At 36.9% G+C, this 23,406-nt stretch overlaps 2 protein-coding genes across 6 annotated transcripts in view; one reads left to right on the forward strand and one right to left on the reverse strand.

Annotated features, from left to right (window-relative positions):
- Positions 1-23,406, forward strand: part of LRBA (LPS responsive beige-like anchor protein) — a 766,866-nt gene that overhangs the window by 444,501 nt on the left and 298,959 nt on the right. For all 5 annotated transcript variants that reach the window (XM_031663999.1, XM_031664001.1, XM_031664000.1 and 2 more), the window contains 2 exons: positions 3,096-3,242; positions 5,754-5,890. In XM_031663999.1, the coding sequence (XP_031519859.1) occupies positions 3,096-3,242; positions 5,754-5,890 (284 nt within the window). The remainder of the gene's footprint in view (positions 1-3,095; positions 3,243-5,753; positions 5,891-23,406) is intronic.
- On the reverse strand, positions 9,217-12,173 carry MAB21L2 (mab-21 like 2). Its single transcript, XM_017959123.3, has one exon. The coding sequence runs from the start codon at positions 10,884-10,886 to the stop codon at positions 9,807-9,809; it is 1,080 nt and encodes a 359-aa protein (XP_017814612.1). The 5' UTR covers positions 10,887-12,173; the 3' UTR covers positions 9,217-9,806.

Below are 23,406 nucleotides of genomic sequence, written 5' to 3' on the forward strand. Positions count from 1 at the left end.
AATTTCAATTGGAAGGGATAATTATATTTCTCGTGGTCATTTAAATGAATGTGAATTGATTTTTTGAGCTATTTTAAACCATTACATATTGCCACTGGGGACTCTAATTTTTTTGTAAATGTTTGCAGATTAAAGAGGTTTCTTCTTCTTTCACGTAAGCTTGGTGTACTTTAGGACATGTATGGCAATAATCAGAGGAAGTAATGAGCAGGGTGTTTAGTTGTTTCTGATGTGTTTGGCATGTTCATCAATTTTAGATTTGGAAATGAATATTTTTTGTTCTTGATTATTATTCTGATTTAACCTTTTAAAATTCACTATGAGAAACATAAGAATTAGTAAACAAATTTATATGCACATTCATATTTGAACTGTGGTTGTTTTGTTTTCTTTCTTTTTCTTACATCTAAGAGCTAATATGGCAGAGTGGTTAAGAGCCCAGATTCTGGCACCGTGCTGCCTGTTTTTAAATCCAATTTTAAATCTAATTGTCAAAAGCCATGTTAACTTAGGCAAATTACGTAACCTCTCTGAGCCTGCTTTCTTATCTTAAAATTAGAAATAAGCAGAAGGTTTATGAGAATTAAATGAGCTAACTATGTAAAGTATTTTTAACACTCCCTGGCTCATGCAAATATTAGCATTATTATTAATATTTCTGCTTTGAAGAAGGAATTATAAATCCAAGAAATAAAAAGAATGTGGTATACTGTTTCTGTACTAAAATCTAACCGGCAAATAATAATTTATTATAATTTACTGTATAAAAACATTTAGAAGATGATGCTTCATTTGCATTTCTCAGTGGCCAATATATTTTTAATAAAGTTGATAGCAAATTGCAAAAGATCTTGTTTAGCCTCAGGGCAGTGTTTCTGATTTTAGAGTAAGGAACTATAAATACTTGAAATATAAGTGATTTTAGAACATAGTTCTGTTTTTCTAAAAATTATTGGTTAATTTTAAGTGTATTTCTTTTTAGCATTTAAAAAAAATAGGCCAGGTGAGGTGACTCACGCCTCTAATCCCAGCAACTTCCAGAGGCTGAGGTGGTAGGATTGCTTGAGCCCAGTAGTTCAAGATCAGCCTGGGCAACACGGGAAGACCTCATTTCTACAAAAAGTTAAATTAAAAAATTAGCTGGGCATGGTGGCAAGCACTTGTGGTTCCAGCCACTTGGGAGGCTGAGCTGGGAGGATTGCTTGAGCCTAGGAGGTAGAGGCTGCAGTAAGCTGTTACTGTGCTTTTGCACTCCAGCCTGGGTGACAGAGCAGGATCCTGTCTTGAAAAAATTAAATAAAAAATAAATATAGCCACTTTAATTAGATACATTAAAGTAATCTTTTCAAACATATGTTCAGATCATCATATGTGTGTAGCTTACAATGCAGCCTGTGGGTATGAAAGATTTTATTTACCCATAGAGTGTATTTAAAGGTAAATGTAGAAAGCTCCTTCCCATGACTTCTTATTAAATAGAAAATTCCTATGTTTAAGTAGCACTGTAAGTATTGTATTTAAATGGTATACATGGTGAATTCACAATAAATATGAGAAAAAAACTTTTACCTTTAACTTTATCTGTAAATGTACTTATTAAACCCTAAGAACCTTTGATTTGCCAAATCAGGCAACACATGTGCAGTTTATTTAGAATAAATTATATATATGTATATATGTCATGTTACTGCAAATTGATTGCTTTATTCTTTTTGGGGTTTGGGCCTTATGCCTAGGTAGAAGCTGCAGTGGAGCAAAAAAAACAAAAACAAAAACAAAAAAACAAAAAAACCCCCCAAAACCCTAGCCATCCGATTTTCGTATCAAAAGCTGCAGCCTGGGTAGATCAGGTTCTTTACCTCTGGGATTTATCTAGCTGGAAGCCAGGAGGGTCAGGTGAAGATTCTTAACTTTCCCTTATATGACACTATTCAAAAAAACAAGATTAGGAAAAGATACACATATGAAGTTTTACAAATCACAATTCAAAAGTTAGCATCTGCCTTCCTGCTTGTCTTAAGGAGAAAGCTGCTCAAAACAACAGGAGTTGTCCTGGAAGGATGTGGGTTTTGAATCGAGTTTTGAATTTCAGGGTTTTCCACTTTCAGTTGTGTCTCTGCTCTGCTTTCGGGTCCCATTGTTGAATGTAGGTGCTCCTCAGGGCTGCTGCTTCCCTCTCTAGATGTGGTGTTCTCTTTTCCTCTGTCCGCCTGCAGTTGCTGCCTTGTGGTAGTGCCTGAGTCTGGTACTGCTGCTCTCCACAGGCTGCTCCAGTTCAGGCCGCATGAGGCCCCTTGCCCACATGCCTCTCATCCCGGGCTTTCTGTTATGTTTGCCCCTGGGGTGCCTTAGCCCTTTAGTTTAAACATGCAGAGGAGGTAGTGTTTGAGCTTTCACTTAGTTTCCACACCGCCTTGCTCCTGGATATTTGTATAAGGGACGAAAGGGCAGAGGAGTGAGTGTATGTGTGAACATGTGGATGAGGGTAATGTGAAGGAAGGAAGGAGGGAGGGTGGATAAAGAAGGGATTGCAGCTTTGAGGAGCTGCTGTAGTCTTACTAGTGTCAGATATGGCTTCAGTATCTGGGCCTAAATCCTCACTGGCTTGTGAATGTCTCTTAGTTTTAACCCTTTTTAATTCTGGATTCTCCTCCACAGCCACTCCTCAACCATTCCAAAATGTTTGTCAGTATAACATTATTTGGAGGAATGAATCAGTCCTTATTTTTTGGTGTTAAATATTGTTTCCAAAACTGGGTTTTGATCGTTCCTATTAATGAATTTTCCAAAAAAAAAGTACTGCTTTTGAACCCACTCCTGCCCTAACTATAAGTAAATAAATGGTTTGGTGAGCAGTGCAGGGGTCAGATTTAATGGGATTAGGGTGCTTGTTTAGGGTAACATTAGACTAGGTTGGGGGATCAAGTTTGTCAGATCAGACATGTGTGCCATCCCAATCACTTTCTCCACTGTGACTGACTCTGTGTATAAAAGATTGACCATCTTTGGCCACCTACCCTTACCCAAGCCCCTACCCCTCTGCCGAAGTGCTCTTCCCAGAACTGATGGACAGCTTTGTTTCCTTTTCATTTCAGCCACAGATGAAGATATCCTTGCTAAAGGAAAACAGTCCATCAAGAGTCAGGCTTTAGGAAATCAGAACTCAGAAAACGAGATCCTCCTGGAAGGCGATGATGATACTCTGTCATCCGTGGATGAGAAAGATTTAGAGAATCTTGCTGGTAAATTTGGTGGTTGTGCAGATATTTCAGCTACCTCTGGGACAATAAGCATCTAATTACTTACTTTTTCAGCTGTGACCACTAGGACTACCAAGCTTATACCCACAATTGCATTAATTGGTTATTTCAAACACTACCCCCTTATCTTCTATAGTTTCTTTTTTATTTTTCTATTCTGTTCAGTCTTCTTACTCTCCTCATTTTTTTCTTTTATGAATAATTTTCACTGAAAAAGAAAAAAGTTTAAAAGCAGCAACAAAAGAACAAAATTGCTTCACCCATCCCGTAGGAGTTACCAAATCTCTGTAAATTAGCACTATAGGTAAAATTCTGCCAGGTTTTTTTTGTTTTTTTTTTTTTGTTTGTTTTTTGTAAATAAATCTTGGAGGGAGAGAAGCTATTTGCTTTGATATACAGGTCTTAGTGAACATGCTGTATATGCATGTTACTCTCTCAAATCAATTCTGAGAATGCCATGGCTTTTCACAACATTCACGTATTTTGCCTGATGTAGGAATTTTGATTTGCACTCTGCAGATTCTCAGTTTTACATCCCTTATGGGAAAAATTCTCTTGTTTAGCCAGAAATTTTAGTCATTCATTAAATGGCTTTTTTACTTTAATACCTGTGGCTGTGTCCCTCAAGGAAGAAAGTCTGAAAGGTTCTATAATTTCAATAGGTGAAAATTACAGTTTTCCATTTTGATAATTTTAAGAGAAAAGGCATTAAAAATCTTGCATTTGGTGACATATCTGCAACCTGTGCTACTATGCCACTTGGTAATGCAAAGCAAAAAGAGAAGATGGTGTCTTCTTTGATAACTGTAAACCTCTCTGTAAAGTAAAATAAAATTAATTGGTGCGAGTGCAGAGTAATGTAGATACTGCTATTCTGTAGTCTTTTCCTTCGCATCCATTTACCCATTTCTTCCTTTATTTTGCTTCTATTCTTGCTGCTGGTAATATATTCATACAGTAATAGAGGTGAAAGGGGAGTTTAATTATATAATCTTGACAATGGCAATAGGATTAAGAAGTAATCCACACTAATAAAGTGGTGTGGGTTAGAAATGAAGTGGAAATTGTCAGGGGTCTTCTGTAGGACCTAGGCTGCCCTAGCTCCTGCAGCTGTCTGCTTACCCTATAATTGAATGTCTGAGAGTGATTGAAAAAATGTTATTTCTTCTCAGTATTACATGCTAATGTACAGAGGGCAAAAGGAGACAGCAAAAGAACACATAGCTTCTTATTTCATCCATTTATAAGGATGAGCTTTGGGAAATCATGGCTGTTCTGCAGCTATCTGCTGCCCATCTGCAAACACAATGTATTTGTACATTGGGAATAGAGGGCAAAACCTGCTCTGATCTCCGCAGAGCATCCCTTCTATTGTCCTACTGGCACACATTAAGATTGATGTGAGATTAAGCACTATCACCCGTCTAACAATCGATGGAAGTGTCAATTCATCTGAATTTTGAGACACTTATTCACCCATTGATTACCTGAATAGGCGCACCTTGTTTATAGGCACTATGTTAATTCAGAACTATAAGTGCCAATCTTCTCTTACGCTGTTTTCTTCCCCTATAGGATTTATACCATGAGGAATTGACAATGGAATTTTAAATTCTTTCTACATTGATCTCTCTCTCTCTATGTGTGTGTGTGTGTGTATATATATATATATAATTTTTAGTTCATATTTTATATTTAGCTCTAATATATATTATGCTGTTACATCTGTAGTGAATCTATTGTTTTCAGTAGCAGTCTGATTTGTCTCTTTGATAAGCCCTGTGGAGATTTGATTATTCCAATAAAAATTCATTCACTTGGAAACCCACCCTCCAGCTGTTTACTCCCAGAGTCCCTGAACTACACTAATATTAGATTTGGAAGCATTGAACAATACTTAACATTGGAAAGGAAGGCTTAGAAAAGAAGTATTTTTACCAGTCATTGATGGAGTAAAGTTGTTATGGAAGAGGTTTTGTGTCAAGCTGGCATAAAATCTCTATCAGAAAATATGGTTTAACATTTCCCACTTCATTAATAAGCTAGTGATCCTTTTGTAGTTGTGCCTCTACCATACTGTAAGCTAACTCCTGCCCTTGGAAGCCTATTGAGGCTTCTTTGCTCCTGGTTGTTGTTCATGTTGTTAGATAGCCTGAGGCCTGTTTTCTAAATGGAATGTGGATGGACTTATTTAGGCAGAGCCACTTCTTACCTAGAGATTAGACCAAAGCTTTGCAGACTCCCTGTAAAATAATTGCATCCTAGTTTACTGTTATCATCAACCTTCTGTTATAGATCTTCTAGTATGAGAATCCTGACTTTGCATTTTCAGAGGAAGATTTGGGGTGGACAGAATATTTAACTGTAGAAGTAGTTGGCAGGCAGTTCAGTACTAGAAGTGAGAATGAAAAGATTAAATACAATTTCTGGTCAAATTTGATTTTTTGAAAAATGTCATTCCAACTTGTGTGGCTTGTCTTTTCCTTTTGGCAGGTCCTGTTAGCCTGAGCACACCAGCTCAGCTTGTGGCCCCCTCGGTTGTAGTAAAGGGCACTCTTTCTGTCACCTCCTCCGAACTCTATTTTGAGGTGGATGAAGAGGATCCTAACTTCAAAAAAATCGACCCCAAGGTGAGAAGATGAGGGGGTTTCATTTTTTCTTATGATGGGATGCTGGGTGCTGTTGGATAGGATTGAGATTGGTAAATCTGACAGGCTTAGTTTGAATTTCCTCTAAATTGCCTTGGCCTATATGCAATGTCATTATCTTCTTTAGTTTATGATTCTCTACCAGTTAGTAAGATTATTGAAGTTAATTTAGATTCAAAAACAAATTTTACTTAATGGCATTTATCATTAGCTCTTTGTGAGGAGGGGGAGGAACCTCAGGGAACATTGTCTATAAATATATTTTGCCTCAAAGGGTCAAGGGTGAATTAAGATACAAAATTCAGTGAGATTGAGAGTGGAATTATTTTGTTTAGCCTTTATGTTTTCTGGATATGATGTCAATATATCACTCTCCTTGCTTTGTCCCCATGACTTACTACTCTGTCGTGCATGCAAGCATGTTTTGTGTGTGTGAGATACCTCTGTTTCCCATTACCTATAGTAGATTTTACAAGGCACTGCATAATTTTGTATTCTTAAATGAAAATGTAATTTCCCCTTTAAAATGTATTTCTCATTACTTTTCAGACCCTGGCAACTTTGTTTTTACTAAGAAACATTTGTAGCACAGTCATAAAAACCAAAATTAGGTTTATTTCAAGAAAAAGAATGGTATAATTTGCTCTGAGAGGAAACAGTTTCTTTTAAAAATGAGCAAAATAAGCAACCTGTAGAAAAAGGTGGCTTAAAAAGTAGAATAATTTATTTTGCAGGCTGATAACATGTGTGTATGTACATGTACATACCTACACGTATTTTGAGTTTATTGGTAGAAGGTTCTTTGATTTTGTAATCATGTGAATTATTAAATCTGAATGATTTAGAAGTATTTCAAAGTAGCTCTTGATGAAAATATTATAATTTTATTTAAAACTGTACAAACAAATCATATCTTATGCATATTTCCAGCACTTTGTTTCACTATTGCTGCCTTTATTAAGACAGGACTTGGTAGATTATATGGAACTGATTGTTTTGAACTTGATAAGTTAACTAATCCAATGTAGAGAAAACTTGCTAATTCTGAAATTCTATCCATTAAAAATTTTTTTCGACTTTGTCCCATGACTGAAATGTCTGAAAATACATTAGTTTCTTTAGGAAAGGAAGGTTACCAAAATTAAACTCTCTGATTTCTGGTAACTTCTGAATTTAAGAAAGACTGGGATTTAATTCAAGATATTCTATGATGCTTTTAGACACATATAGATCAAAGCCTAAAATTTGATTTAATTTAAAGGTGTCTAATGACTTGTTCTGAAAATTAGAATCTCTGCCAATCTGTGAGATTAGGTTCTTTGAAGTTATTTGCTCCTTTTAGAGAAGTTACAAGTTTTGTCTCTCTCTGATCTGATTCTGTACAGCATCATTAAATTATTTTTTTCTTGTTGCTCGTGAAATATGGAGATCTTTTGGCCCAATCAAGAAATGGGCTTGTATCACTGCAACCTTCCTTATATTCCAGAAATTAAAACTCCTACCAATTTATATTAAAAATTTTTTTTCAGTCAACTACCAGGAGAAATTTCAATTTTGTATAGATGTTAATGCTTTAAGGTGTTCTGTAAATGAGGACATTTATGTTGCTGCAGTGTTTTTCCTTTTTGACTGATACCTGCATTAAATTAAATAAGGAAGAATAAAATATGCTAAATTGGGGATATTTTTGTTTCTTCTCGTCAAGACTTAAAAACCTTTTTTTCTGGAATAGTTGGAGGGAGATGTATGTCTACTGCTGTAAATACTTTTGTGAGTGAAAAAATGGTCACTTATAGATATTTTTATCTTTGAAACTAAACACTATTCCTTTAAATCATTTTGTGCAAATGTAAGCACCTACTGTTTGTTTGAAAATGTTTTTAAAATTCAGAACATTTTCCCCAGAGAATAAATTAGTCTTTATAATTTAAAGGAATTTGTGTGTTTGAGCCATTTAATATTACTGTGAGGAACACAAGCAGATATAATACAGGTTGAGTTGAAAGAGTGGAGATGATTTCAGAACTGATAGGATCAAAGTTTATATTTTAACATAGGACTATTTTTACCAAGGAATCTTACAACTTAAACCTGTTTGTCAAATGAACTAGGCTTTAGACCCCTGAATGGCTTTCTTGTTTTTCATCTATTCTGCCAAGCTGCTGCTCATCCCTCCATACAGCCCTTCCCCCTCTCAAACTTCTTCCTCTGATCTTTAAAATTTGCTTTAAAAACATTTTTCTTTACACCTCTCATTTGTGCATTTTCTCAATAAATTAAAAACTGGGCTAATACAGAGAATAAATGTTCGATATTAAAGGGTAACATCTGACATATATTCTGTACCTTGTCTCATCATTAGCATAGTGAATGGAGTATATAGTTACTTTCAACATACGACAAACTAATTCCTTTGGGATGCTTTCTGTTTGACTAATTATTTTGTTTTCTAATCAGTTATTCCCTTGCATTAAAAAGAAACCTTTGTTAAAGCTGAAACATTGAAATGAGTATATTGGTTTGTTACTTTAGAAAAATAGAGAGAGGAGGAAGGTACTTTTCCTATTTGTAAATTCCTGGAATAATAATTTTTCTTTGGTTATAAAAATGGTGTGAAAACCTTTTTTGTTTGAATTGCATATAAACAGTTTCAGAATAATTCTTGAAATTTGATTAAAATAATCATAATTATGGAATTTATAACTAAACCATTTTAAAATGGAAGTAATTTATAAATCTGAATGGTTCATATCACCATATGCTGGGGGAGAGGATTATTGCTATAACCATTTTATTCTTTTTTGTTGTGGTTTATTTAACTGTTAAATTTTTATTACTCAAAGCTTGAAGAGGACAAATGGTTGAAGGAAAAGTATCAACTGACTTTGTTAACTATTCAGAAAAATCCATACATATTTCCTTTGTATATCGGAGTCAGACTGGATTTTTTGAAATTATGGCATAAGAAAGTACATCTCTTAATTTTTAATGTGAAAAAGTTTTTTCTGCTTTAATAGGATCAAATCTTTTATTTTATACTTTTTTTCCCAAGCGTGAAGTAGATGTTACCTTTAATTCTAACTCTACAGAACAAATACATGTTATAGTTGAGTAAAGTTAATGTTTTCTATTTTCTAAGGATTTGGGTGCGGACTTATAGTCAATTCTACAAAATGTGCTGTATTTTAAATTTTGCAAATCAGTTCAAATGGAAGCTTCTTGCATTTGATTCCTCAAGTCACATCTTTACATTGCAAATTATAAACTGTTATCTCACCTGCCTTCATTTAAGAACAATCCACAGTCAATTACAATGTAAAGTAATGTTTTTATTACTGTTTTCAACAAGACAGCTCAGGGTGAGGGTAGAGGTGCAGGAGAGGGAGGGGCACAGTCTGACATTGGCACTGAGATACGTTTAACATCAGTAAAACTTTTTTTAAAAGAGAAATTTCACATATAGTTAAATAATTTTTTCACTTGGTGACAACATTCAGGCAACCAAAAGCAAAACGAAATGAGAGGGGGAATGGGGTGAAGAGGAAAAAGGATAGGGGGAAAGAAGGAAAAGGGGGAAACTACTATACATTGATTTGAAAATGTACCTTGGGTTTCATTCTGTGGTGGCACAGCCCGATTGCTTCTTTTGTGTGACCTTTTAAATTCACATTGTTTGGAAGAAAACGATCACTTTTGTGCAAGAATGTGATTTGTTTTGGTTGGGTTGCTCTCTTTTTGTTTGCTTCTTAATTAACGAAGGTCTTCTGCCTGATTCCTATTTCAGGTGACTTACATAAAAGTTTGTGTCCAGAGTTTCTGCTGTTTATCGCTGAGTTGTGTGTTGTGTGTCTGAGAGAGCACGCCCGTTTGTGTCGCTTTTCAAGCAGTCCCCAGCACCCTATAGTTTGTCCAGGCTTTTGGGATTGGTGAGAATTTCCCTGGCCAACCTCCAGGTCTGCTTGGCAGCGCTCTCCAGGGCCGAATGGGGCTTGCCCTGAAAGAGGTCGAGGTTGGGCAGAAAGTAGTGAGGGCAGCGGCGGCACTGCAGGCAGGAGATGAGCTGCAGCAGGATGCCGTTGAGCCGGTCGCCCAGGCACGACTCGTCCCAGTCCGTTTCTCGAGGGTGTTTCTCGCACTCGTACAGCAGCAGCGTCTTCATGTGGTAGTTATTGAGCGGCTGGCCGGGTAGCTCCAGGTGGCGGTCCCGCAGAGTCTTCAGCACTGAGAGGCACTTGTTTCGGCAGCCTCCCATCAGCAGGCGGTTCTCCGCCTCTCCGAACTGTAGCACCCAGGCGTCGCTCTCTGCCGAGCTCTGCTTGCCGGTCAGCGAGTAGCACTCCTTCGAGAGCAAGTTGAACCCTTCGGCCTTGACCTCGGCCACCCTATTGGGGCCGGGCCAGGGGATGTGGGGCATAGGCCACTGTGCCGCGCTTCGAGGCCAGATCCCGGTGCACTTGAACGCCGGAGTGATTTGCACCACATAGCGCTCTCTGATGCGCAACTTGACCTCGCTGGTGTCCGCGATCATCTTGACCACATCCCGATAGCTGCACTTGTCCACCGCCTGGGCCACCAGCGTCTGGAAACGCGAGCGGATCTTACGCGCTGAGAGATAGCCCGACGCTGTGATGAACTCGACCCAGAGAGACATGCTGCGCTTCCGCCCATCGCTCAGTTTGAGCACCGCGCAGCCGGGTAGCGAGCCGTCGTCCACGAAGTTGAAGACGCCCATCTGGTTTAGGTAGAGCACCACCTCAAATTCGGTGGGCGAAATGACCTCAAGCCCCTCGTAGCGGGCATCGATCTCGCTCAAGGAGCTGATGAAGCGAGGCTCCTGCACCTCCACTTCCTTGAGCACGTCCGAGACCACCTTACAGACCTCTCGAATGGTTTTGGCGATGGCCGCCTTGCGCGCCTGGCAGCGCTCAGTGTAGTATTTATTGAGCTGGTAAACCAGCTTGGCCTGAGCGGCAATCATGTTGGGGCACAGGTCCGGGCTATACACCGGCGTCTCGCAATACGTTGAGGGATCCAAGGCTCACGCACTGGTGGTGGCCCAGCGGCTTTCGAAAGAGGCGGTGCGCTCCCCGTTAAGCCCCACTTTCACTCTTGTTTTCCACCTGGGCTGACCGGCTGATACTGTAGCCGGCTTGTTTTTTCCTTTTCCCTCTTTCGAAACCTTTTTTCTTCTGCAGAAAAATTAGGGGAGAAAAGATGATTTTCTAAAAAGAAAAGTACCTCCTGGGACCTTTTTGCTTTCTCTTGATATGTAAAGACGGTGTGCGAGAGAAGCGGGGTGGGGGTGAGGAAGGAGAAGGAAAAAGAAAAAAACTCAGGATACCAAAAGGTTAGGCTTAGATGTCTGCAGCCGAGATTGCCCAGAAATCTGAAAACGAAGTTTTTTAAGTGCCAAAGTAAATTTAAAAATAAAAGCGAAACATTCAGTGGTTCATTCTTAAACTTTTCTTCCACGCTGGTAGGACTTCTTCGCTCAGTGTAGGTGAGTGCCTTCTTCCTCACCCTCCCCCAAGTGGAAGGTGCAGGAGGTAATTAATGTTCAGAGAGCTGCGAAGTACAACTCAGTCCGCCGTGCACTTGGAGGTTTGCTGACGCCCCGCAGTCTCAGCGTGTTGGTCTCCTCTCTTCTCAGGGGGTCGTGTTGTCGCAGTTTTCCTCTTTTCCTACTGGAGGCGTTGTTTGGACTGGGTTGGTTTGTTTGTAGTGGGTTCTTCTTGTATTTCTTTAGGTGCAAACCGCTGGAAGTTGTTTGATAATCATTTCTGCTTCGTAATTTATACTTTTGGCCCTCACAAAATCCGTTTTAGTGTGACGAAGTCGTTGCTTGCGTTGCATCTGGGGTGTAGTTATAACGATTCAGGGTTTTCCTTCTCCTCCTCTAGGTTGCTTGTACAGATTCCACTTTCTGAGTCGTCTCTCCCCCTCCTTTCCCCTCCGACCTCTTTCTCGCCCCGCACTCCCCCTGCTTGTCTCCCCCTCCCCCCTTCCTCGTGCTCGCTCTCTCTTCTCTCCTTTCTCTCTCTCTCCCTCTCTCTTTCTTTCTCTCTCTCCCTCGCTGTTTCCTGGAGTTATTTAGTTTATGAATGGTCCCAGGGCCATCATGAGGGGGTGGAGCTTCAGTTCCTACAATCGCTATCCGAGCTGTCAGTGCTTTAGCCAATCCGAGAGAGAAGACAGGCAGGCTTGGCGAACGGTAGCAGCCACCACTGCACTTGATAAAGAAAGAGGGTAAAGAGAGAAGTAAGAAAATAGGAGGAGATAATGGAAGTCAAATACATGCACACATTTTACAACCCTTCCTCTTTATCCTCCTCTCTTATCAGCAAAGAAGAAAAAGAGTTTATATAGAAGGGACTCTCCTGGAGATGGCTGGAATAACGCGAGGGAGAGTAGCAGTGAAAGGCTCACTTTTTTTTTTTTTTTGAATCTATCAATATTGTGTAGGAGAAGGTGAAAACTGTAACAAAATTACTTTGGCTTGAAGGCAAATGGGAGGAGAAAGGGGAATCTGGTAAAGGACCTAATTTTTCCAGGTTTTTTCCTCCTTTAAAGTCTTACTCCTTTCTCTTCCCCTCCCCTCCCATTGTTGCCAAGAATCAGAGCAATGGCTGTATATGTGCACCAGTGGGGGTTGGAGTGGATATAAGGTGAGGGTTTATAACCATAAATCTCTTTTTAGTAATTTCGATATGCTGTTGAAAAACAGGGCAGGGCAAAAACTAGTCCAAGCACCTTGTTTGATAATTATTTCATAATTAAGATTCACATATATTTAATACATTATTTTATCGTTGCAAGAATTAACTAGTTACGAGAGAGAAAATATCTAAGTTGTGAGAAATGGTGCAAATTTATATGTCGTAGAACTTAGTAGGATATACTTTTAAAATAAGCTACTAAAATTGTTTCAAACTTAATGAAAAACAAGGGAAGTAAATATAAACCTAAAGTTTTCTTAAAATTGTACTGTTGTAAATCTAACTGTGAATGTATTCTTAGGGGGTACAGGTACAGTTTCATTTGTAAAATGATTTTATTTTCATAATTGACTCTTGCTTTTAAAAGACTTCACTGCCACAAAAATCTATAACTATCCTGTTATTGATTACACAGATGGCTTCACTCCTCCCTAGGCATTTCAATGAAAGACATGCATGTGCTTTTTAGTACATGTATTATCCTAAACAAGTTGTACCCACTGTACCCTTTCGATACTTTTGGGTGAAAAAAACAAAGCTAGAACATTGTTTCTGATTTGCTTAATATTGAGGGTTTATGTATGAACCTAAAATGTCTGGATTCTGAATCTTTTTAACGTGTATCAGGTAGACGTGATTATTTTTAGTTTGATTTCGGAGGTTATATTCCAGCCCTGGGTTATGCGATAAAAATAAAAATCTATGAGTCCATTTGGGTGAAGACTTCGTTTTAGAAACCTGGTAGTTTGGCTTTTTCAAAACCCCTTGGGAAGGCTTGACTTACCCTCTTAAAGTCCGCCCGGGTGAACCTGAATTGAATTGCATAGGGTAGTTAATTGCTTTCCATCTACTTGGTATCAGACAATTGGGTCTCTTGGTTCTTTCTTACATACCTGGTGCGGACCACAGGCAGTTTGTCACCCTTCCTCTCTCGTTGGCATAAGTCCCTTTTTAAAGAATATTTGCTTAAAAAAAATATATATCTCGGATTTGTTGCTTAGGGTTTGTCTTCCAGGGATTAGGAAGAACAGTCAGAAGTAAGCGTCCGCGCGACTCCAGAGCTTTAGTTAACTTCTCTAGAGTGGCAGAGACTTGGGCGGCTTGACCTCCAGCCTTCTCCCGGGAGGCCGCGTGCATCCGGGAACGCCTCGCAGCCTAAGGATGGAGAGGAACTCGCGCCCTCGGGGTTCGCGCGTGTGGAAGCCCTGCTCTAACCCGGGAGGCCACGCCGGCGCTCAGGGAACTGCCTGGGCCGGAGGGCACTGCGCTGCCGGGAGAGAGCTACTGGCCGGGAGGGGCTCCGTGGCTGCTTCTCCGAGGGCAGTTACTGGGCGGAGACTGGTGGCAGGGATAGAGGGTGCGGAGCTTTCCCGCCCCACTCTCGAGGTGGTCGCTTCGTCGTGGCGTCTGGTTCGCGAATGGCCCGGCCCGCGACGCTCCCGAGAGTGAGTGTTTGCAAACAGCCTCAGGGGTGGCGGAGTTGGTCCGCAGGGTTCCGCCGCCGCGCCGCATGTCCCGCGCCCTCTCCTCTCCTCTCGGGTGGGGCGGCCCAGGCCGCGCGGACCTTCGCTCCACCACTCGCCGGACACCCCGCTGCACCTCCACTCGCAGCTCTGTCAAGCTCGGCTAAGTTTTCTCTCATCCTTGCCCCCACGCTTCTCCACTTTTGCATACAGAGGCCGAAGGATGATAAAACGTTACAAATGTTTTGATTTAAAAACAATTCATTACCAATTTACCCTGTCTTAGGTAGATGCTCTAGTAAATAATAAATCAGTTAAACAAAGGCGACTTTAATTTATGGCCGTGGTACTAATTAGAAACATCATTCGAGCAATAAACTTAAACACTTCCAGCAAATAATGCTCCCTCTTGCTGGCTCTTTCTCCCCCCTCCCCCACCCCAACTCACTCCGGCTGCCTCTGCTCTAAGAGCAGCTTCAGCTGCGCCTTTGCGGTCCTCTCTTCCTCTGGTTGAATAATTGAAGGGGGAAACGGTATCCGAAGAGGCTGTAATTGAGAGAGCCCCTGTCACCTCTGCTTTTATGTATGTTAGTATAGAAGTCCATCAGCAGCTCCTTGATGGTGTATTAAAACGAACTGGCAGCTACTTCTGCAGGAGATACTATATTCTATTAAAGGAGACCAAATGAGAGAAAGAAATTCTAGAGGCTAAAAGCCACTTCAGGTCTTCAGACCGATTCATCTGTATTCTCTTGTTATAATCCGTCTCATCATACTTGAGTTAATGAGGCAAAGGAGGGGGTGCGAAATCTGATGGTCCTTGACAAATTCATTAGGGAGGCTGCAGGACATTTTATTTGACTGTTAAACATCTTGTTTGTTTGGCTTAGGCAGTGCCAACATCAGCATGCTTCTGCCCAGAGCTGTGGTGCTGGGCTGGCTGCAGCACATTCCTAAAAAGGGAAGGAGGACATTCAGGGTGTGATTTGAATTTTTTGTTTTGGATTTCGGGTAGTCCATAACCTTCAGACTTCCCTAGGCTTTACCTCTTGCATCATTACATTAGGAACATGAAGAATGTAGGTGATAGTACTGAAGTGGGCATGTTTTTAGTTACTATAAACTAAAATATGTGGATGTTTAAAACTTTAGTCTGAAAATTTCCCAGTTTCTTCAAAAAATTGAGTCGGGTTGTTAATGTACTAGTTTTATAGCAATGTGAATGTTTAAGGTCCAGTAAAATAACCAGATTACTCATTACATCCTATTTTTACTAATGGTGGTTAAATAAACTTTTAATTATTAATGGAATTTCCTATTTCACCGAAACCTTTATGAGTACAGAAACTTGGAAATAAAAAATTATTTATACAAATACATTTTCAAGAAAAAGTTGGCATATTTTAAGGAAATTTTTATAATTAAAATTAGAACCAAAACTGAATACTTTAGTGCCAAAATAAGGTGATGAGTTGACAGAATACTTTAAAAAGTGAAAATATTTCTAATTGAAGAATAATGGGTAATTAAGTTGACTGCTAACCTTACAATGTTTTATTCTAAGATAATAATACAGTATTAGATTTATCAACATTTTCTTGAAAAGTAGTACATAATCCAATTGTGATACTTTCTTGCATAGAGAATTCAGTTATATTTTCCTTCGGCATTGACTGAGCTTGAGCTTAAGTGCTTTGCGAAAGAATCCTCTTCCATTTATAGGAAAATAGTATGGAAGTAAAAATACCTAATGCCCTTTGCCTGTCATTTTTATACATTCCTGGACTGCTGATGAAGCTTGAATGGCTGCAGGGAATGTATGGATTTGAAAAGAAATGATGCAGTAGTTCATGTTGTGTTTCTCAGGAGCAAAACCAAACTAATGGCTGAAGTCAGTGCTTCTGTAACATGACAGTTATCCTGTTTATGTTTCCAGAGAATACAAAATTCTTAAACTGTTTTATTTTTTGCTGATCTTTACTTAAAAATGTATTTACTGAGTTAACTTTAGTGCATTTGTTACTTTATCATGTTAGCGAGACTTAAAAGGTATCTATTATTTTATTATCTGTAAAAATAATATATGGTATCTCAATAATCTTTGCTAAAGAGTAAACAAATGTTAGAATACATGGTTTTGTTTTCCGGGAAACATTTTAGAAGCTTTCAAAAAATAATCAGATTATTGACTTCAGAAAAGAAAGTATCTCTGGAGGATTTATACTTTTTGGAAAACAAAGGACTACATGTTTACTGGTATATAGTCTTATCCTCTAAAATCTAACATTGAAACATCTATGTGGGTGCTAAATTTTTAGTTCTTATATACTTAATCATTGTACATACTTATAAAAATGCTTGTTTTTTAAAACAACATTCATTTTTATTTTTGGTCAAATTGTAAATAAGGAAATAAAACACTATTAAGTTCTCTGAATTTAAAAATTATTTCACTAAAAACAGAAAAAGTAAATAACCCAGACATGATTGGTTAGTATATTCTAGTTGATGACATTTTATTGAAGTAATTATATTTAAATATATGTAAGATGCATTAATGACAGTCATCAAGATTATACTATCCACATTATAAGTCACAGTAAAACTATATACTCTTTTATTCTCTGTCAAAGGATTTAGTTTTCTAAAATTGCAAAGTGTTAAGGAGATTGTTTCTAAACTATTTGCAATTATTATTCTGGAATCAATCTAAAATAACCAATAATTGAATATTTGCCTTGAACAGTTCACCATAGTGCTTATTAATAATTTTATATGGTCAAGCATGCTGTTGAAACAAGTTATTCTTCCCCCCTCACAAAATAGCCTTAACAAAAAAAATTTTTTTTTACTCTCTTTGATTTGTAACCCAAGGATATCGTTCTCATTTGAACAGGTTGAACTTCAGATAATTTTATGTCAGGTAAAAGCAATAGCTTTACTTTTGTATAGTAAGTCTACCAAACTGTACTGAAAAATAAAATGCTTTTATGTACTTTTGATGAGTATTGTTTGTGGTCCTTTTAAATTTGTTTGGATTGCCTTAGATAATATATATGATTAGAGTTGTTTGTTACCTATTAGACTTTACAAATATAATGCTTATATTATATAGTGGGATGAGAAAATTGAGAGTATGCTATATATAGAGGTTTTTCCCCAAGTTGAATAACAACTGCATAAATGAGTACTTTATTAAACTATACATAATTCGATGTCACCAGAAATATACAGTGATAAAGTAAGGAACTTGTGCTCAGGAAAATCAAAGTAAGCAGCTTTTAGCCTGACTAAGAAGTAAATGTCATTATATTATTGCGCTAGGATGTGAAATTATATTATTGCGCTAGGATGTGAAATGTTAATTCACAAATTAATTCAGCAAGTGTTTTTTAGAATGTTTCTTTGAACTTGTTATATTCTCACTTATATTGGTATATGTCTTTTGAGCTTACCAAGAAATCATGTATCTTTTTCTCATTTTAAATGTATACTTTTTTGAGTTGTAACAACTACATTCTTTTATTTACATACATAGTTAAGCAGTTCTGAAAAGTCAAAGCAAAATTTTAAAAAATTTTCTTTTCCTATTCTTCCTTGTTCCTTCCTTCTTTTCTTCTCCCCTCCTCCTTTTTTTTCTTTTTCTTTCTTTCTTTTTTTTTTAAAAAAACCAGTTTGAACTTATTAATGTACTATTAGGTAAATATTAAATTTTACCTGCCCAATAACTTTGGCTTTCATAAGTCACTATTATCTTCACCTGAAAGGGTATATTTGGTAGAGCCAACTGTTAACTTTAAGGAATTATTGTATAATTTGTGGATTGTTCTTTGTGACTTTTCTACCTGGAGAAATAATTTTGCTGGCCTTTAATATCACTTCCAGAAGGTAGACAGAAAAACCAGGATCAGACGTTAATGAATTTAAGTGCTAAAGAAAATTGAAAGCTGACCTTACGGTTTCAAGAAGGTGTGATATCTTTTGTTTATGAAGACAATATTAATGACTCATATTGTGTAGAATATGTTTCTTAGGATATTAAAGCCATCCCCACTCCCTTTCTACTTTCTCTTGTGATCAGTGCCAGACATTAACAAAACAGACGAGTGAAATTAGAGACGTAGATTATGCTAGTATTGAGCTGTACTTAGTTCAGAATATAATATTTGGCATTATGTGCTATTTCTTTCAGGTCATATGAGACATTTTGTGGGCCTGTGTTTAAAATTATTAGTTAAGCGTATCGTATGGGTAGGTTTTTGTTATAGTTTAGGAACACTAGCCATTTTAAACATTTTATTTAAAAATGTATTGGTTCTATAGCACTCTATATTATTATGAATAGTAGTAATTTGGCATTGATCATCTGCTAAGATTACAGGAAATACTTAATGGACTTTGTGTTATTTTTAATGGAAATGTTAAAAATCTAGCCTATCCCATCCTTTAAATGTTATGAATTAGAGTAAAAGTGATGTGCAGAGAGGTTTCTCTGATTGCTTGTAATGGTTAAACAACAACAAAAAAATGCTTCATTGATTGCAATCCATATATAGAAGACATCTGTGGAATATAAATGAAATAATATTTAATGATCTAAGGAATGGAAACTTTTCCATTAACCATCTGATATAAAGCTAGGATATAAAATAACTGTCTTGGCCTATGGATATTAAAGTTCTGCCAGTCTCTTTCCTGAATTTTTCCTTCCTATCTTCCCTTATTATCTTTGGATCATAAAGAGTCATTCTCTTATTTTCTGACTGATTTGGTATATAGGTAATTAGGTTTAAAATCGAGGTTAGTAGGTTTAAGTTCATCTAGATTGAGTAGAAAATCTTTGACCTGTAGCTATGGCTGTTTTCAAATGATTTGCTTGCTGGGATCAGACACTATCCATACCCTTTCACTTTGCTATCAGCTGTGTACACACAAAGGAGCAGAAAGATGACCAGATGCTTAGTTAATCATCATATTAGGTCAGTAAAGGATTCCAACTATACTTAATTGGGCCTTCTATTTCTAATGTTTGTTCCATGGTAACTTTTTGGTTAAATGCTGTATGAATAATCTAATCTTTTCTGCTAATCAAGACTTTCTATAAACTTTATAAATTAAAAATGAATGACACAAATCTATAGATATATATTTTAAATATAAGGTGGTTGCTATCCAGATTACCTGGATAGATAAAAGGAGACAGTGTGAACGTATCAGCAAAGCATCAATCTAGGAAACAGAAAGTCCAGAATTTTTGTCCTGGCTTGGTTACCTGGGTGACTTTGATCAAGTCACTATCTTTATCCATTATTTTCTCAATTGTTAAATGAGTGAGTTGGACTAGGTAATCTTTCTATCTCTTCTAGATAAAAGAGTCTAAAATTTTCCATGATTACATGACTAAAATCGTTGACATCTTTGTTTATTTCTATCAGAAATCTTTCTGCAGATGTTTAGGCTTTCAATGCTGCTCTAACATAGGTATATGAAAGTTTTTAAATTCAGACAAGAATAAGCTTATGGATATTTTAGATTTATGGAAAAAATGTACAAAATATAGTTTGGAGACAACTGTGAGGGACAATGAAGTAGCAACTTGGGAAAAAATTCTGAGTATACTAATTATTGCTTAATAGGAGTTGAATCATAAAATTATAAAACAAAATGCAGTATGTATTCCCGTATATAGAAAAATAGTGTATGTTTATATGAACAGTATTTTTTTTCCCTTAAATATTTAGTGGACTGTCAATGTTTTGGACATTTTTATGAAGATTGGGTATTGTGTAAATATTAGTTCTTGAAGCCAAAGTAAGTTCCCATTCACAATTAACTTAAAAAAAAAAAAAAAAAGAAATTATTGGTCTTCTCCTTAGAGAAATGACATTGTGCTAAGCAACTTTGCTATTACTAAGTTCATACTGTGTTAAAAGATAGATCTAAGCAGGGAAGTGATTTTCAAAACATGAGTCACTAAAGAAAGGCTAGTTTTATACTCCTTTCTCATGCTTTTCACTTGTTTTCATCAGAAGATCTGACAAGCATAAAAGTGTTAACATCTTTTATTTTACAGATGTTCTTAGTTTTCCCTCAAACTGTAAAAGATGCTATATCAGAGTAGCATGGTAGGAAATAATTTCAACACCTCCTTTCACTTACGTGATAACTTATTATTTGTCTAAGCTTGTGGATACTTTTGGAGGGAGTGAATTGAGGCAAGAAAAGATAACATATTGAGATCTAATTGTTCTCATTTTGACATATATACCAGTCAGTCTATCTGCTATATTGTATAGGCTCTCTAAAATAGGTTTTAAATAGGCATTGTTATTTTTACTTCTGTGTTATGGTCAATGGAAGTCCCTAATTAGTGCAATGGGAGTGCCAGGTGACCAAAAAGAGTTGTTGATGGGCACTCTGTGGGTTTGCAAAGTGCAAACCTAAAAGACTGAGAGATGAGAAATGCATTGCTATTTGTGAATTTATGTTTTATCTCACTTCACTTGAAAATTTATGAGTAGCGTGGCTTAAGGGTACTGGAGTTGTGTGTTCCAGGGCTTGCCCCTACTGATAACACCCTTGTTGGCGTGAAAGTGCAATGCAAATTATGACAGTTACAACCTTCTGTTTTGTTTAACCTGTCAGTAGATTTCCTGGCTCAGTGCTGAGGGCAATGGTGTGTTCAGCTAGTCCATATTCACCTAAACTTAAAAGGTCAGGTTTCTACAGGCAAGCCTAGTCAAAGCCTAATTGATGAGGAGGGCAGGGAGACAGAATTTACTGTTCTGTTGGCTAGTTTCATATCGTTAGGTTGTCCTGAAAGCATCAGGCAGTCACAGCCCCTTTCATGTAAGTGCTGACCCTAGACAGGAGCTGACAATCAAAGGAGGCAGCCACAGGAACCAGTGCAAGTAGGCTATTGATTTTTCAGTTAGGTCTAAGTAGTTTGTAGTATGGGTAATGGGTGACAGAGGCAGGTATGTCATTATCAATGAGCTCCAGAACAGTAGCGACAACCCTCCCTCATATTTCCTTCAGCACTGACAGTATGCATCCAGAGGCGGTCAATAAATCGCCCAACCTTTAACTGACAAGTGACTTGGAGGTTTAGTTGAGGGGTGGAAGTTACAGAGCTAAACTTCTTTACTTGAACTTTTACTGGATCTAGCAATGGAGTCAGTCATTATATTGTAAGTTTTTGAAGTTTTAATTTGGATAAGTCTGTGCAACTGTGAGAATCAGAATTTTAAATGTTTGAGAATTTAAGAGGCATATTTAGTTTGTCAAATAAAGATAGAATGGGCCAATCATTTATAAATGTATTCTACAAAGATAATTAAGTTGGGTTATTATGGTACAGTTTTGCTTTTATTTTAGACTAGCTCCTTATTTAATCAAAGATACTCCTGTTATAAAAGTTCAGTAGTTAGACATTGCCTCCCAGAATCCGTTTTAATTCCTAATCTCCTCCTACATGTTCTAACTGCAGACCAATTTTAAATAGAAAAAAAAGAAAAAAAAACTTGAACCATTTGTAAATGCCACGAAGCAGTTGCTATTTGACCTTCAAATTTGTTCTGTATTATTTTTTCACAATAAAATAGTCAGGAGTAGAAGGATCATTTAATGACTAAAGTTTGATGAATTGTACTTGCTTCTGATTTACAAAGAAATAATGTTGATTTTTGCTTTCAGAGGATTTCATGTGGTTATTTACATTTTGAAAAGATACATTTTATGCTCATGTAAACACAAAAGTGTTACCTGTTTGGACTAAAAGTACGTATGTTCGAAAAGGGATATAAAATAATTTCAAGATATTTTAAATTTAAACCAACCTCTATTTTGTTATAATATCTAAGTAATACGAAGAGATGATAATATTTATAACTAGAAGTGGGAGTTTGGGTTGTACCAGGACCCTTGCAAACTATCACATGCTTACATTAAAAAAAAAGAAAAAAGAAAAAAAAAAAAACTTTAAACAGATTGAAATAAAACAGAAAAGTAAATGTTTTTAAAAACTTCCTTAAATAACTTATTGCTATGATATCTTGTTTAACATTGTGATATTGTACAGAACCAGAGTTTGTCTGTAGTATCATCTAGCTGTAGAGTACCCTGCTTGGCCACATGAATCATTTTCATTTGTCCAGTACAACTGAAAATTTCTAAAAAAAAAAAAAACAAAAAAACCCAGTAGGTTAATGCATACTAAAGGTATGACTGCTTAAGTATTTTCTTCAGTTTACAGTGATGTGTCTGTGTGAATGCCCCTGTCTTGTTTACAAAATGGAGAATAAAAATTTGAAACCTCGTGAAAGACGGTGACTATCAAAGTGTTGTCTTAGTTTTAAAGAAGCTTTGGGATTATGTTAATATGTAGGGAAGTTTTATTTGGGTTCCTTGAATTAGTTACCTTTTGAGGCTTATAGATTCTTAAAGCAATAAAGCAATATTCCTTTTAGAATCATTGTTTTTCTTCTGTTTATTAATCATTGATTTAATCTGTGTTTTTCCATTGAATTAGAGAAAAGATTTACCTGAGAATCTTGCAATCTCTATATCATTAGCTATATTATAGGTAGAGCTTCTTTGCTTTTATCTGTAATCTCTCCTGAAAATGTTGCTTTTTCAGGAATGAAAAAAAAAAAAAAAAAAAGAAGCTGCAGAAAGGGGTACAAATTAAATTTTCATGAAAGAAAATCCTAATCAGCAGTGACAGTGTAAGAGAAAGATGATTGCCACTTGGTCATTGTGGAGAGGCACTTAGATTTGGTGTCAGTGCTTCTGTTAATGATGACTAATGTCTTTCTTGGAGCAAGTGCATGCTGAAACATACTGCTACAGCATATAGAGGGAGAGGGCTCGGCAATAGGCATCAGTAAGCAAAAACATTAGGTATCTTAAAACAAAGACTTTTTAATACAGTCAATTTGACAATCTGTATTGTTAGAAAAATACAAACATAATTCTAAGGCATTTAACCACAAATTTTGAACTATTTTATGTCCAGGACTAAGAGGTAATATTTTTTAATTAAAAGGTAAAGAAACCAAGGCATGTTAATAAGATATCCATCTGTTTTGTCACTTACAGGAGTGGGCACCTATATTACACTGCACAGAATCAATCACGTGTGCTGAGAAAGTTTTAAAAAGAAGCCAACTTACAACAGATTTTTTCATACCCTATTGATGTATTCTGAACAAATGCTTTATAGTTACAAAAAGAGAATGAGTGAGTCAAAAGATCTTTCTAGACCTTTTAATCTTAAATATTTTGCTTACAAAAAGAAGATGACATGTGTTATTTCTTC

This window comes from Papio anubis, chromosome 3 (genome assembly GCF_008728515.1).
Source record: "Papio anubis isolate 15944 chromosome 3, Panubis1.0, whole genome shotgun sequence".
NCBI classification, from domain to species: domain Eukaryota; kingdom Metazoa; phylum Chordata; class Mammalia; order Primates; family Cercopithecidae; genus Papio; species Papio anubis.

Coding starts and splice junctions, on each gene's coding strand:
- MAB21L2 (XM_017959123.3), bottom strand. CDS start 10,886: ATGATTGCCGCTCAGGCCAAGCTGGTTTACCAGCTCAATAAATACTAC.